This window comes from Acinonyx jubatus, chromosome A1 (assembly GCF_027475565.1).
Source record: "Acinonyx jubatus isolate Ajub_Pintada_27869175 chromosome A1, VMU_Ajub_asm_v1.0, whole genome shotgun sequence".
Classification (NCBI taxonomy): Eukaryota; Metazoa; Chordata; class Mammalia; order Carnivora; family Felidae; genus Acinonyx; species Acinonyx jubatus.
Window position 1 is genome coordinate 211,311,599 of NC_069380.1, and position 13,039 is coordinate 211,324,637.

At 37.7% G+C, this 13,039-nt stretch overlaps 1 protein-coding gene across 7 annotated transcripts in view; it reads right to left on the reverse strand.

Annotated features, from left to right (window-relative positions):
* Positions 1-13,039, reverse strand: part of CDH6 (cadherin 6) — a 127,476-nt gene that overhangs the window by 44,770 nt on the left and 69,667 nt on the right. For 6 of the 7 annotated variants that reach the window (XM_027074785.2, XM_027074795.2, XM_053201876.1 and 3 more), the window contains one exon: positions 10,885-11,241. In XM_027074785.2, coding sequence (XP_026930586.1) covers positions 10,885-11,112 — 228 coding nt within the window. In that variant the 5' untranslated portion in view covers positions 11,113-11,241. Of the gene's footprint in view, positions 1-10,884; positions 11,242-11,704; positions 12,678-13,039 lie in introns of those variants that run through there. The other variant, XM_027074813.2, reaches the window with a different exon arrangement.

The window sequence follows — 13,039 nt, forward strand, 5'->3', positions numbered from 1 at the left end:
TTTTCCTTTAAGAAGCGGGTGCATAGGTGATCACCAAAATCATAGCCTTTGCACAAGTTAAGTAGCTCCTCCCTTTTTATTCTTTTTACATAATACGCATAGTTGGGAAGCTGGACAGAACACTTAAGATACAAATCAACTCGTTACAAGGAGAATTTTTTTCTTTTTTTTTTTACTGTATCCATATAAGAAGGTGGATGCTGAGCCTAATCATTTCACAGTATATGTAAATCAAACCATCATGCCTTACACCTGAAACTTAGTGATGTACGTCAATTATTTCAGTAAAATTGGAGAAAAAAAGATACACTAGGGTAGGAAGGTAATTTTTTTTAATGTTTATTTATTTTTGAGAGAGAGAGGGAGTGTGAGAGCGAGCGGGGGAGGGACAAAGAAAGAGGGAGACACAGAATCCGAAACAGGCTCCAGGCTCCAAGCTGTCAGCACAGAACCTGACATGGGGCTCAAACTCACAAACTGTGAGATCATGACCTGAGCCGGTCAGAGGCTTACCTGACTGAGCCACCCAGGCGCCCCTAGGGAGGTAATTTTTTATAGTCCATTCTGCTTTACTTGATTTCTAAAGGGAAAGTTTGCTTTCCAGAGGGTATTTACCCTAAGTGGGGGGGAGAGAGGGGCAAGAAGCCTTAGGCTATAGATTAAGTAAGGAAATGAGCCAGAATCTTACGCTTCACAATTTGTGGAAAGAAAATAATAAAACATGCTAAAATTTTGCATAACTCTATGTAAAAGCAGACTTTTTTTTTGCATCTTCTCTTTCCTGTTTCTCTTCTGAATTATACTCATATAAATAGTAGAAAGAGTTAAGATGAGATTACTTTCCAGAAATGATTGTTTTTCCTCCAAGAACTCAAAATATGTTGATTAGGAGAATGTATAGTTGGTAAAAAAAAAATTAGTCATTATATAGAATTTTTCTCTCCCTGTATTTTCACATTTTTCTCCATAGTTGATTTTTATGTGAATTGTTGCAATCAACATTTTCAGGTCTTAAATGACTTCTTTTTTACCAGGCACTTGAATTGTCTGCACAATGTAGTTTCCTAGGAATTTTAAGAAAAATGTGCTTTCTATTGGTCAACTCTTGCTTTTCCCCATTCTGTTTCAAACTTTCTTCTACTGAGACCCTAAATGATGTCTGGTTTTCATTTGTAAAGGTCTTAAAAGAACCAACTTTTATGCTATATTATTATTTGCTGTAACTTCCCTTTTTATCTTTCTTGTTTATGCACATACAACTGTGTTGTCTTCAGTTTCTCTGGCTTGCACTAAGGTACCTTGAACTTTTTTCCTATTATATCATAAAATATTTGTGTCATTTTGATGTGAAATTTCCAGAGGTAGCTTCCATGGAAAGACATACTAAATTTGGTTTATATGTTTACTACCTAATATATCCTTGAACTTTAAAGACTTTAGATTTTCAGTTGTCAACCCAATGACAGAAAGCACTATCAGTGATATCCATATCAAACCATGCACACCTATAAACTGGGAAACACTTTTAAATTACATGGCAGGTTTTTATCTCTTCCGTCATTGCAGCTTAATTCAAGTAATATTTGTCTGTTTCTATGGTGCAAATCTGTCCCAGGCACTTTTAAGGACACAAAGATGAATAAAACATGTAGGCTAGGGTCTTGCAGATTTTACCAAGATACAAGTACGTGAAGATTTAAATTAAATATCTAAAGTACTAATTGAAAGAGGAGTCCTGGGACTCAATATAAAACACTACTCAATATACTGAAGGTCAAAGTTGAACTTTAAACAAAGAATTAATTATTTTGCTCTTAAAAAGGTGAAGCATTCAGGGTAAGAAATTAAATCAAGAGTGATGTTTCCCTCAGTAAAACTTTGGTTCAATACTATAAGGAGATTATGATATTAACTCCAACCTAACAACTTAATTATGACTACCAACTTAAAACTTGAGTATTCTTTAAGTGCAGTAGTCATTTTTTGCATTGCTGGATGCATTAAAGTTTGTATTGGAAAAAATAATGACACCCGATCAGAGTCTTAACATTTCGCAGCAATTTAAATAATATTAACTCCAAATTGTGGTGTAAAGTGATGATGTTTTCAAATGAAATAATCAATCACCTTAATAGGAGGGTCTACAGAAGTTACCAGGATTGTCAAATAACGGGACTTGTAGTGCACATTTTATTTTTAGTTTGGTTGGGATAATAAAGAAGACTTCGTATTTTTATGTATGCGTAGTTCTCTGAACTGTTGGTGATGAGTCATTTCTGCAGCTGCCTTAGCTGCTTGGCACCATCTCCTGGCCCATAATACTTGACTTCACAGAAGGAGACTGCACATTAGCGGCATAATCCCCTGGGCACCTTTGGTTCTTCCTTTTCTTCACTGTTCCTGTTCTTTGAAGGCTCACTGGATTGCAGCGTGCCTTTCCTTCTTCCATGGTCTTCCCTTTGTGAGTAGGATGTGCCAGACACCGTTCTAAGCCCTTTCTGTGTATTAATTTATTTAATCCTCACCTCAATAACTTTCTTACTCCTTCATGTAACAGTTGAAGAAATGGGGGACAGGGAGGTTAAATAACTTGCCCTGTATTACCCAGGTGGTCACCGTGGAGCTGGGGCTCAGACACAGGCAGCCTCCTTTGCTATTAACTTTACACTCTCTAGTGCATAATTGTTGAATGAATGAAAAGCATTTCTCTCCAAATGTATTCAAAAATGTCAAAGCCGAGATAACTTCTTCAATTGCCTTCTTAACTCCAATCTCTGTTCCCTCTAGTCAGCAGTAAATCCCACATGCAGAGTGATATTTCAGGCTTTTTGTTATGCCCCCATTACTGCCCTCAGGTCTTCTAAAACATACTAATTCACCTAAAATATTTATTCATATATTTCACACATGTATACATTTTAATCTTCTAAAATGCCTCTTTGTGTGTGTGTATGTGTGTGTGTGTGTGTATTCTTTGTGAATGGAAAGCTGGAAGCAATTATAACTATATTCCTGGTGAAATATTTTGGCATGCTGCTTTTCTTTTTATTTCACATCACATAATTTCAAATTTGATTCCTCATATTGACCTTTGAGAGTATCTATTCCTTCTACTTATTTATCAGTAATAGCAATAAGAAAAAAACCTCTTTGTCTTACGGGGAATTCTGTACTTTCTTTCAACCTCTCTTTAATTCCAGACAGAAAGCTAGGTTTGCAAAGAATATTGATATATTTTAGCCTACTTATGAGGATTATATTATGTTGTCATTTTAATAATTGACAACGTAAAAGCTTATAGGAAAGTGGAATTTGCTAGTAGTGGCCAAATCTATACACAAAGAGATGCCTTCTTGAGATTCCAATGACACATTAACATCCATACATAATCTCTAAATTTCATGAAGGTTATCAAAGGCAGAACCCCTGTCAAAAACTTGTTTATTTTTGATAAAAGAGAGAGAACATAAGGAAGGCATCTTTTAATTTTGACAAGAGATGGAAGGCCTTCTAAAAGTTAAACTTATAATTCTGCTTATAATATATATGTCCTTGGCTTCTCATATTTAAATGAATGTGCCAGTTCTGTCATTCAAATCAATGGAAATGAAAAAAAAATCAGTGGTTTAAGTATCTTTTTACTGTTGATTACCAATAAGTCGAGAATATTTATCTGATTTTTGGAATAAAATTCAGTCAAAATGATAATTAAGGATTTTGATTTGAAAAGAAATGTAAACTGCGGTGTTGGCGTTTTGCATATTCATATTTCCATCTGCTATGGTGGACCCATAATATGACAAAAAACAAAGAATTCTGCTGCAAATCAAGTGTTTATATTGTTTAATAATAGTACAAACAAGTAAGGTAATGAGTAAACAAATACTTAGCCATGTCTATAATATAGATTGGAGGGGATTTGTTATAATGAACATGTAGCATCTCTATAACCTTCTAACAACCTCTAGATCTGTTCGACTTGTGGAGTACGGAGGTAAAAGAGCTCAGTGGGAACAAAAAGGACCTGAATCCTTAACTCTCTTGTATTCACCTTGATCCCTCCATTTCGTTCAACAAATTGAATTGCCAGCAGGAGGACATAGGATTCCACAGACATAATGACGTGGAAGTTGGAGGATTTGGGATTGGGTCCTTCTTTGTCTTTCTATGTTTTACTCTACTTGCGTGACCCAGGCAATTGAACAGTTGCCTTTGGGTTTATGACCAAGGTCAGACATTCTAACTGTGCTGTTCTCCACAGGAGCGACTATGTGGAGAGTTGAAGATTCAGAAAGAGACCTGCTGTTACACAGGACATCTTAGCATCAAATAGCAAATTGGAGCTTTTGTCATTGAGAAAGGGAAATCAGTTGGTGACAGGGAAACACAATGAGGATTACTGCCAATATTGGCGGTTGGGAAGTTACTTTTGAAACATTTTTAAAAAGTACCTTCAACCAGCGAGTGCACGGGCTCTTAAATACACTAACCAATTGAAATATAAAAATGTTAAATGGCTGAACATTAAATTTAAATGATGAAGAAGAAAGATGTGCCCAAGGCACTTGTCCTGACTCAGGGAGAAAAGATTATTGCAGGTCATTGAACCAGAATAGAAGTTTAGAGAAGGTTATCAAGGGAAATAAAAAGAAAAGACACATTTTCATCACAATGACCAAAAAGACTGCTAATTGCATATCTAGTTTTAAAATGCTCACATGTAACTATTTTGAATATCACTGATGTATTCTGAAAATTAAAATCAAGGAAAAGTAAAAGCATTGTGCATTATAGTAATGCAAACATATTTGTGTAGCTCTTTGAAACTAGTCTTAACATTTTTTTTTTCCTCTCTACCCTTGGGTTTCACACAGCAGGTTCTCAGCAGATATTTGTGGTATTGAGCCAGACACAATCACTGAATGCCAAAGCGTGTTCTGGGAATGTTTTTCATTTGTGCCTTGCAATGGCTCTGTGAAGTAGTGGATGTACAGGGGAAGGGAAATAACTGAGCTGTTACGAGGTCAGACAGACGCTGACCGCCAAGTCTAGCAGGCAAATACTTGAGTGCTCTGAGCCTTGGTTTACTCATCTGTAAGACAGGGATCTAAATCGCATCTAGTCTGTAGGGTTGTTGTGAGCTTCCAAGGAGTTAATACATCTGAAGCAGTGAGCAGCGTGTCTGGAACAAAGTAAGGCTCAGTAAATGTTAGCTGTGACGATGCTTTAATCTGATGCTGCTGTTTCAAGCGGCAGTCGTTAAGTGGCTTCTTTGAATCACCTGTCAAATTAGTGCGAGGAGGTTTCTGCTCTTCAATTTATGATCTTTTCAGAAAAAAATTGGAATACAAGAAAGCAATATTTTAATGATAGCATCTTTTAAATGGTCTTTCAGAATGAGTATAATATTGCTTCATGTTTACTGAATTTGGATCATGTAATTATAGGAATAAATAATTGTTCATTCCTAATTTTAAAGGTGTATATGGCTGACACTTTTATTTTTATGGGCCGTTAAAACATTACTGTCTAATTATCCTGAGACTAGTGGCTTTGCTGAATTGGATAGACATTAATTTTAAGGACTCAAGAGAAAGGCATGTTAGGAAGACCTGTACATTAGAACCTCAAGTAGAACCCAAATTTTCATGGTGTTTAAAAAAGCACAGCATATCTATTTTTGGTGGGGGGGAAACTCCACAAGAGAAAACCATCATCACCTTCCAAAAAGGTAACATCAGAAAATATCTATGAAAATACACAGCTTGTCAAATTTCATAAAAACAGATCTCCTGGTATGCTACTAAAAATAGAAGCTTCTAATGGAGCTTCATCTTATGTATACACTATGTGGAAGGAGAGGATAGAGAGCACTGTGAAGAACAAAATGGAGGAGACAGGGAATTAAACACTGTTGTGGACTGTTTAATGATCAGGTGCAAATCTTTTGCCTAAAACTGTACAAAGGTCTGAGCTTGAAATATATTCATCTTTGTATTAATGATTGGCCGCATCTTCAAAATCTAATCTATCTCTACTATGTTCTTTTCTTATTGAACCTAATCTTAGACTACATGTGAATCATCACCAAGGAATTGCTACATTATATAAAGCTGGCAGGAGGGGTGTGGGGTTTTCTGAAAATGTGGAATTACAATGTTTCCCCCTTATTTTTCTATTAAGTTTACATAAGCCAAAGATAACCCAGATGGATATCATATAAAAGCAAATACTCTTCCTGTTCCCCCTTGACATGAAAACATGTATCACTTTCCATTTTGCCAGCATTGGTGACATTTTCACTCTCCTGACTGTCCAGTCTTGAAATCTCTGTCTGAACTTCTGCCTTTCTCTCTTTTGGCTTCTGCATCTAATTAATTGGGAAGTCCTGCTAATTCTCCCTCTGAGGTATGAGCTCACACCTGCTGTTCCTTTAAGAGTGCTTCCAATATTATCACCTCCTTTAGAAAGCTCTACTGAGCCCCACGCCCAGTTGGCTCCTCTCCTTCATAGTTCCATAGTACTTTCTAGAGGCCCATTTTATCACTGAACTTGCCACGTTTTGTTATAGTCATTGCCAGTGATAATGCTGCGAACTGAAGCAGTGGTTGTCAAATTCCGCCACATATTAGAATCATAAACAATTAAAAACCAACTCAGTCAGAATTTCGGGGTAGGTGAGACCCTGGCCAAGGCATTTTTAAAAGCAGCACTTTTCAAATGTTAATATGCATACAATTCACCGGGGATCTTGTTGAAATGTAGATTACGATTCAATAGATCTCAGGTGGGGCCCCAAGAGTCTGCATTTCTAACAAGCTCCCAGGTGACACTGATGCTGTTTATGCTAACTCTGCTACAAGCTGCCCCCAGATGGTCATGTATTTTAGAAAAGAAATCGTATTCTTTATCTGTATCTGTATGTATATCTGTATCTTGAGCTCACAAACTCTTACCCAATACAGACAACATCTTCCCTCCCTGTTGCCCACACCTTCCACCACCATTTTTAGGTGAGTAGAGGTGTGGAGACTTTTCTCATAAATCAGAATCCAGATTGTCAATATTTCAGCTCTAATTGGCCTTCCCCACTTTTATTCCCAGTAAGTGCCTCTCTCCCTAGCCCTGCCGTGCCCATGCTTCTGCATTAATCTTACTGGCCACAGGACACAGTGAAATGCTGGGGAGCATTCAGACAGCTTATCGGAGAGAGGTCCAAGTTTTGAATGTGATCTTATCTATTCACCTCATTGTTACCCGAGCCTCAGGATTCTGTCTTCTCTTGTGCTCATGTGACTCTCCCTCTTTTCTCCTTCCACACCCGACAGCCCTCTGCTCCCACCCATTCTCACATTTCCCTCACTCACCATCCTCACTGTTGTCCCTACAGACTTACCACAAAGTAATGGAAACAACGAACATGAATACAAATATAAACAGATGCTTGTAGAGTAAAAAACTCTTCTACTTTAAGTGCTACTTGCTCAGCTGCATTACTTTTTCTTCGTTAACACTTCTGTCCTTTACAAGTACAGACCAATCTTTTTCATTTCAGGCCCAGAGGATGGACTCTAAGTAATGTTATTTCATTAGGCTAATAGCAAGATTTAAGGTTCTATTGGCCTTTGTACACCTTTAAGTGCCAGCCTACCTACAGTCCAGTGCTGTCCACAGTGCATGCTGAGGCATCCTGGGGTGTAGCAGGGAACCCACTGTGGTGCCAGGAAGTATTTTAACATTTCGAGGGAAATACTAGCAACACTTGGGCTCTGTGAGTCTCCTTGTGAATTACTAGGCCAGAGAAGTTAACAGTTTCAACAGTAGGTGGTGCTCCATTCCTTTCGATGATGTCATATATTTATATTTTCCCATCGAACTTGTGATAATAAGAGAGTACAATGCAAAATCAATGTGGAAAAGGAACTGAGGGGCAGCATCTGATCTTAGAAGTTGCACAGTGCCTGGGAGATGCCCACATGCTGTAAGTAACTGTGGTTATTTATGAATAAAATTAAAATATTGGTTTTTCTGCTGATTGCTGTGTATTTTTTTCAAATAACTACTTATTTGTTAGAACATAAATACCTGTTAAGTTGTTTGGCTCTATTTCTTGTGTCCTAAGGGCACTGTAAAAACAATTATAGAAATATCAAGGGCACTGCAAACCAAGAATGTTTTGGAACCTCTGCTATAGTTTAATCTTTTTTTTTTTTTCCAAAAGTTTCTTGACCTTGTGGATCCAGATCATCACATCAGGTATGTGTTTTGTTCCATATCTATTTAAAAGTGGACCAGGGGCTCCTGGGTGGCTCCTCAGTTGGGCATCTGATTCTTGATTTCAGCTCAGGTCATGATCCCAGGGTTGTGGGATCCACACTGTCAGGCTCCACGCTGAGTGTGGAGCCTGCTTAAGATTCTCTCTTCTCCCTCTGCCCCTCCCCACTCTGTCTCTCTCTCAAAAAAAAAAAAATGTGTACTAACTTGTTGCCACAGAAGGAACGAACATTTTTTTCCCTTAAAAAATTATTTTGGCCTATTCTTAATTGTGATAAAAACACATTATACTCAAATCCTTTTGCCTGTTGATGAAGCATAACCCCAAAGATAGATTTGGGGAAATGCCCTATTTACAGTCTTAAACACATCTGAAGCAGCAATGTTGGGAATCATGACGACTTCAATTATTGCCCTTGCTTCCCCCCTCCCCCCCCCCCCCCCCCCCCCCCGCCAGTAGATATCTTCTTATATGTTATAACTTCAAGGAGGTGGGGGTGGGGTAGGGATGATGCTAAGGTAGGGAAATGGGTCTAGCTGCCAATAAAATACCTACATCCAACTCGTTAAGTTGAAGCTATGATTGGGAAGGGATTTTGCTTCCATCTTCTACCTTTTCCATCCATTGGGAGATCCCTTAATTACCTCATTTTACTTCTGCAATGATATAAAAATCAATATTTGTGCATTACAGATAGATTTAGTAGAGTGTTTATAACTGATCTGCTTGCCAATAATAATACTGTCTTTATGCACCTACTATGTGCCAGCCACTAGTTCCTGTCTCATGTAAGTCCATGCGGCAGGCTTCACTGCCTGCATTTTCCAGATGAAGAAACTAAAGCCCGGGAAGTTTAACAACCTGCCTTGGCCACACATGTGGCAGTGCAGCCATGCAGCCTCAGATCCACTTGGAGTCCACGGCTCGAAACTTTTCCCCGTGGCAATATGACCTCTCAGAATTCTCATGGTAAAATTGATTCCTACGCAGTTTTACCCATTTCTGTTTCCAGGATCCTGACATATCCCAGCCTTTCTTTAAGAACACGAGGTATTTTTGATATAAAATGGCCTCACAATTTTAGAAGAAAAAAGCAGAAAGGAAAAAGGGGGAATCAGTTATTAAGAAATTTTAATCTTCTATGACAATAATGTTATTTGTATTGCAGAAAGTGCTTTAAAGGTGGTAAGATTATTATTATTATTATTTACAACCATTACTCTGTTAATATAGTGCTAGTCAAATTTCACAAGGAAATGGAGAGAAGTACAAATAAGTGGACTGTCTTTCTTCAGCAGTCACACAGCGTGTGAGTTTCACATCAAATTCAAGGCTAAACCCTTGGGGATCTGTGTTGATGTTCACCCCTCCACTGAATACTTCCTCTCCTACTTTATTCCACATTAATAATTCATTCATTGGAACAATGCCTGGTTACCTCAGCCCACGCCATGGATGGCTTTCCTTCATTTATAATGGTAAATACTTAAAGAGAATATTTGCACACTGTTATTTAGGGGATATTTGATAACAGATTGAAATGTGAATGCGGAGCCCTTGGAATCTGCAAAATTTATGCTGTTTGCATGATATCCTAATATGATTGTTTCAAAATCATAGCTGTAATCATAAACAAAGACATTTTATCATTTCTGTTATGTTCATTCTCTGTTCATATAAAGGATATGTGACAATTATTTTTCTTATCAGTACCATATTATGAAACGCAGAAGCTACAAAATACAAATATGTGTCTATTTGTCCTCCCATCTCTGCCGCATGCAGATATTCTGCAACAAGAATGTAGCTGATGATAACATTTCAGTGAAACTCACGATGACAGTATAACTGAGCTGTTTCCCTGACTCAGCTCCAGTAACCTCCAAGGGCTATAATAAGTGATGCCCTCCTCACTCTACTTTCTAGAGTCAATAAAATGGTCAGATGATATTTGGAAATAGCACCTTTACATAACCATGTTTCTCTTTTGTGAACCTTGCCACAATTAAAGCACTATCTTCTGAAATGCCTGACTCTGGCCAGTTGAAACAAGACAAAACCAGCCAGAGCAGCAACAATAACAGCGACCAAATCTAAGGCAATATGGTGGATTTTGCGGACAAAGGGCTCCATCTGGTCAGAGAATGGATGGCACTGTCGGGTGCAGTGTTAAGAAGTAGTTAATTTGAACCTGGCCAAAGGACTAACGCTCAGAATGTTTGTTTTCAGAATCAGAAAAAGGAACCTTCCTTCCCTTACAGCTTAATCACTCTATTCCTGTTTTTAATACATCCTACTTTATAGAATAGCTGGACCACATTTTTCAAGCTAAAGTAAAAATTAAAGGATTTATGATAATCCTATGTGGATGGTTGTGGGCGTTTCGTTTTCAGTGGAAGCATTTCTTTCTTTGTTGCACTGCTAACATTTCTCAGCTTCTTGCTACAGTCTTCTTCCTGAAACTACTCAAGTGAAAAAAAAAGTCTCACCAGATAAGCAACAATTCTTACTGTATTGGGGGAATAGTTCACATCCTCCCCGTCTATTTATTAGGAGTAACTTCCTCAGGCTTTAAAACCAGAATGTCAAAGTGCCCAATGGAATCCTACCTTGCCCACATACTGATAATCGGATCCAGTGTATTCCTCCAGGAGAAAGAACTGATTCCACATCCAGCTTCTTTTCGAACGGTTCAGCTCATTTTTGCTGTTTCCAGAGAGCTCCAGGGCCCTTTTCTTTGCTGGGAAACCACTAGTCCTCTTAGATAACGGAGTTGAGAAAGTTGGGTAGGGCTGACCAACCCAAAAGAGTAGAATGAAGTACCGGTAAGTTCTCATTCTGATGACACAGTCCACTCTCTGGGCAGTGGGTGCCCTGCTCCTTCAAGTGTCTTTGTTCACTGCACTCTGTCCAGTGTCATCCCTCCTTTCTTCCTTAATGTTCTTTGCTTGGCTCTCAGAGGATGTCTGGAAAGAATAATAACATATCAAACATTTTTAGAGATGCTTAAAATTCAGTGTTAGAGCAAATAAGCTCTGGAGAGAGAGGGCGGAAATTTCAATAGCAAAACAACAAAAATAAGTTGGCTATCAATTTTGAAATGAGGAAAATGTTCTTTCAGATATGCTAAATGGAAGGCATGTGCCGAGTAGGAAGCTGCTGTTTTCCTTTCTCCTTTTCAAGCGCTTAAAAATCCTATTTTAAGTAATAGCATTGCTGTAGGTCAACATGCCAGAGTGGATTATTTCACTACTCTCTTTTCCTCGCTAGTATGTGGGCTGAGATCTGGTTAGGAGAAACGAGTTTGTGTTTCTGATTCCATTTGCATATATATCCTCATGAACAAGTCTGAGGCAAAGAATATCACAGACAGTTTCAATTCAGCTGAAAGTGGATACTGTTGAATTTTCACTAAAATGTACTGAGTACCTGTGATGTGTCTGCATAAGTCAAGGCAGAGTCTGCTCTTCAGACTCTTGGCTCCATCCATGGGTTGTGGTAGACTGGCCTGGGTCAAGGAAGGTTGGAAAAGACCACACATCTTCTTTTCAAAATGCATACTAGCACATTGAAGTTTCTGGAGTGAAATTTTGCAACAGCGATGCCAGCCTACATTTAATAAAGGATTTCTCAGACTTGACCAGGAAGCTGTTTTTCCTCATACGACTTAATAACATTATAGGATAATGTTTTAGAATTTGTATATAATAGAATATAGGAATTAAATGAGCAATTCTATTTAAATTTCTTTAGGAAATCCTGGGTTTTCATCTCTAAATTTTATATATATCATAAGCAATCAAGCCTATATATATAAATTGGTCACAATGCCTATGTAATTTTCACAGGTGCATCAGGTATATCTCAATATCACAGTGAGAGTTGTCGGCTACAGGATCTCCAGAAAAGTCAGCTATTATACTTGTGAGTAATAATTTTCCAGGACAAATATTAACTTTCAAGAACGTAACCTCACATTAAAAAAAATCCTTGGGCCAGATTGCCTGGCAAAGATGTTACAAAGTGGTTTATATTTCATGTAATTAAAATAATACATGCCCATATCTCCATCCTAAACTTTTCCATATTTCTTGAAAAAGAATCTAACAAATGACTCCTTCATTGTACTATTTGAGATGGGAAAATTTCTTAAATTATAGTAACCAAACATATGCAGCGCTTTGTAATGTAGAACATAACAGTAATTAAACTGGTTCATTCACGAAAGAAATACAGGTAAAGAAACATGGTTTAGGTAATAAGAACAGAATTTTCTCTGTGTCTCCTATTTTTGTAACAGGTAAATTTATAGATGACCAGTGTTTTGATTTTTTTTTTTTTTTTACCCCAGCAATGAGTAATTATAGCCACCAAACACATGGTTTAGTGGAAAGCTTTCTATTGGAATATAAGTGAGATATTTTATAGTGTTCAGCATTTTTAAACCTTTATTCCATTACTATGCATCTTCTTGACAGCAGGCTGGGGAAGTTGAAAATTCCACAGGTGAGTGAATTAATACTGTGACAATTAGTCATGCTGGAAAAATGCCAGGCAATCGTATACTTGTCATTATGTGGCCTTGGTACAGGTGTGGAATAACTGATGCTTGGTTAGGTAATGACGATTCTGTTCTTCTCACGGATAGTATATAAAGGGGATTGAGGGAGCATATGGAGAAAAGCCCTCTAAAGACATCTATTCATTTTTAGCAGGAGAGATTACACTGAGGTTGATTCAGTGGAAATTACATTTTTCTTAATT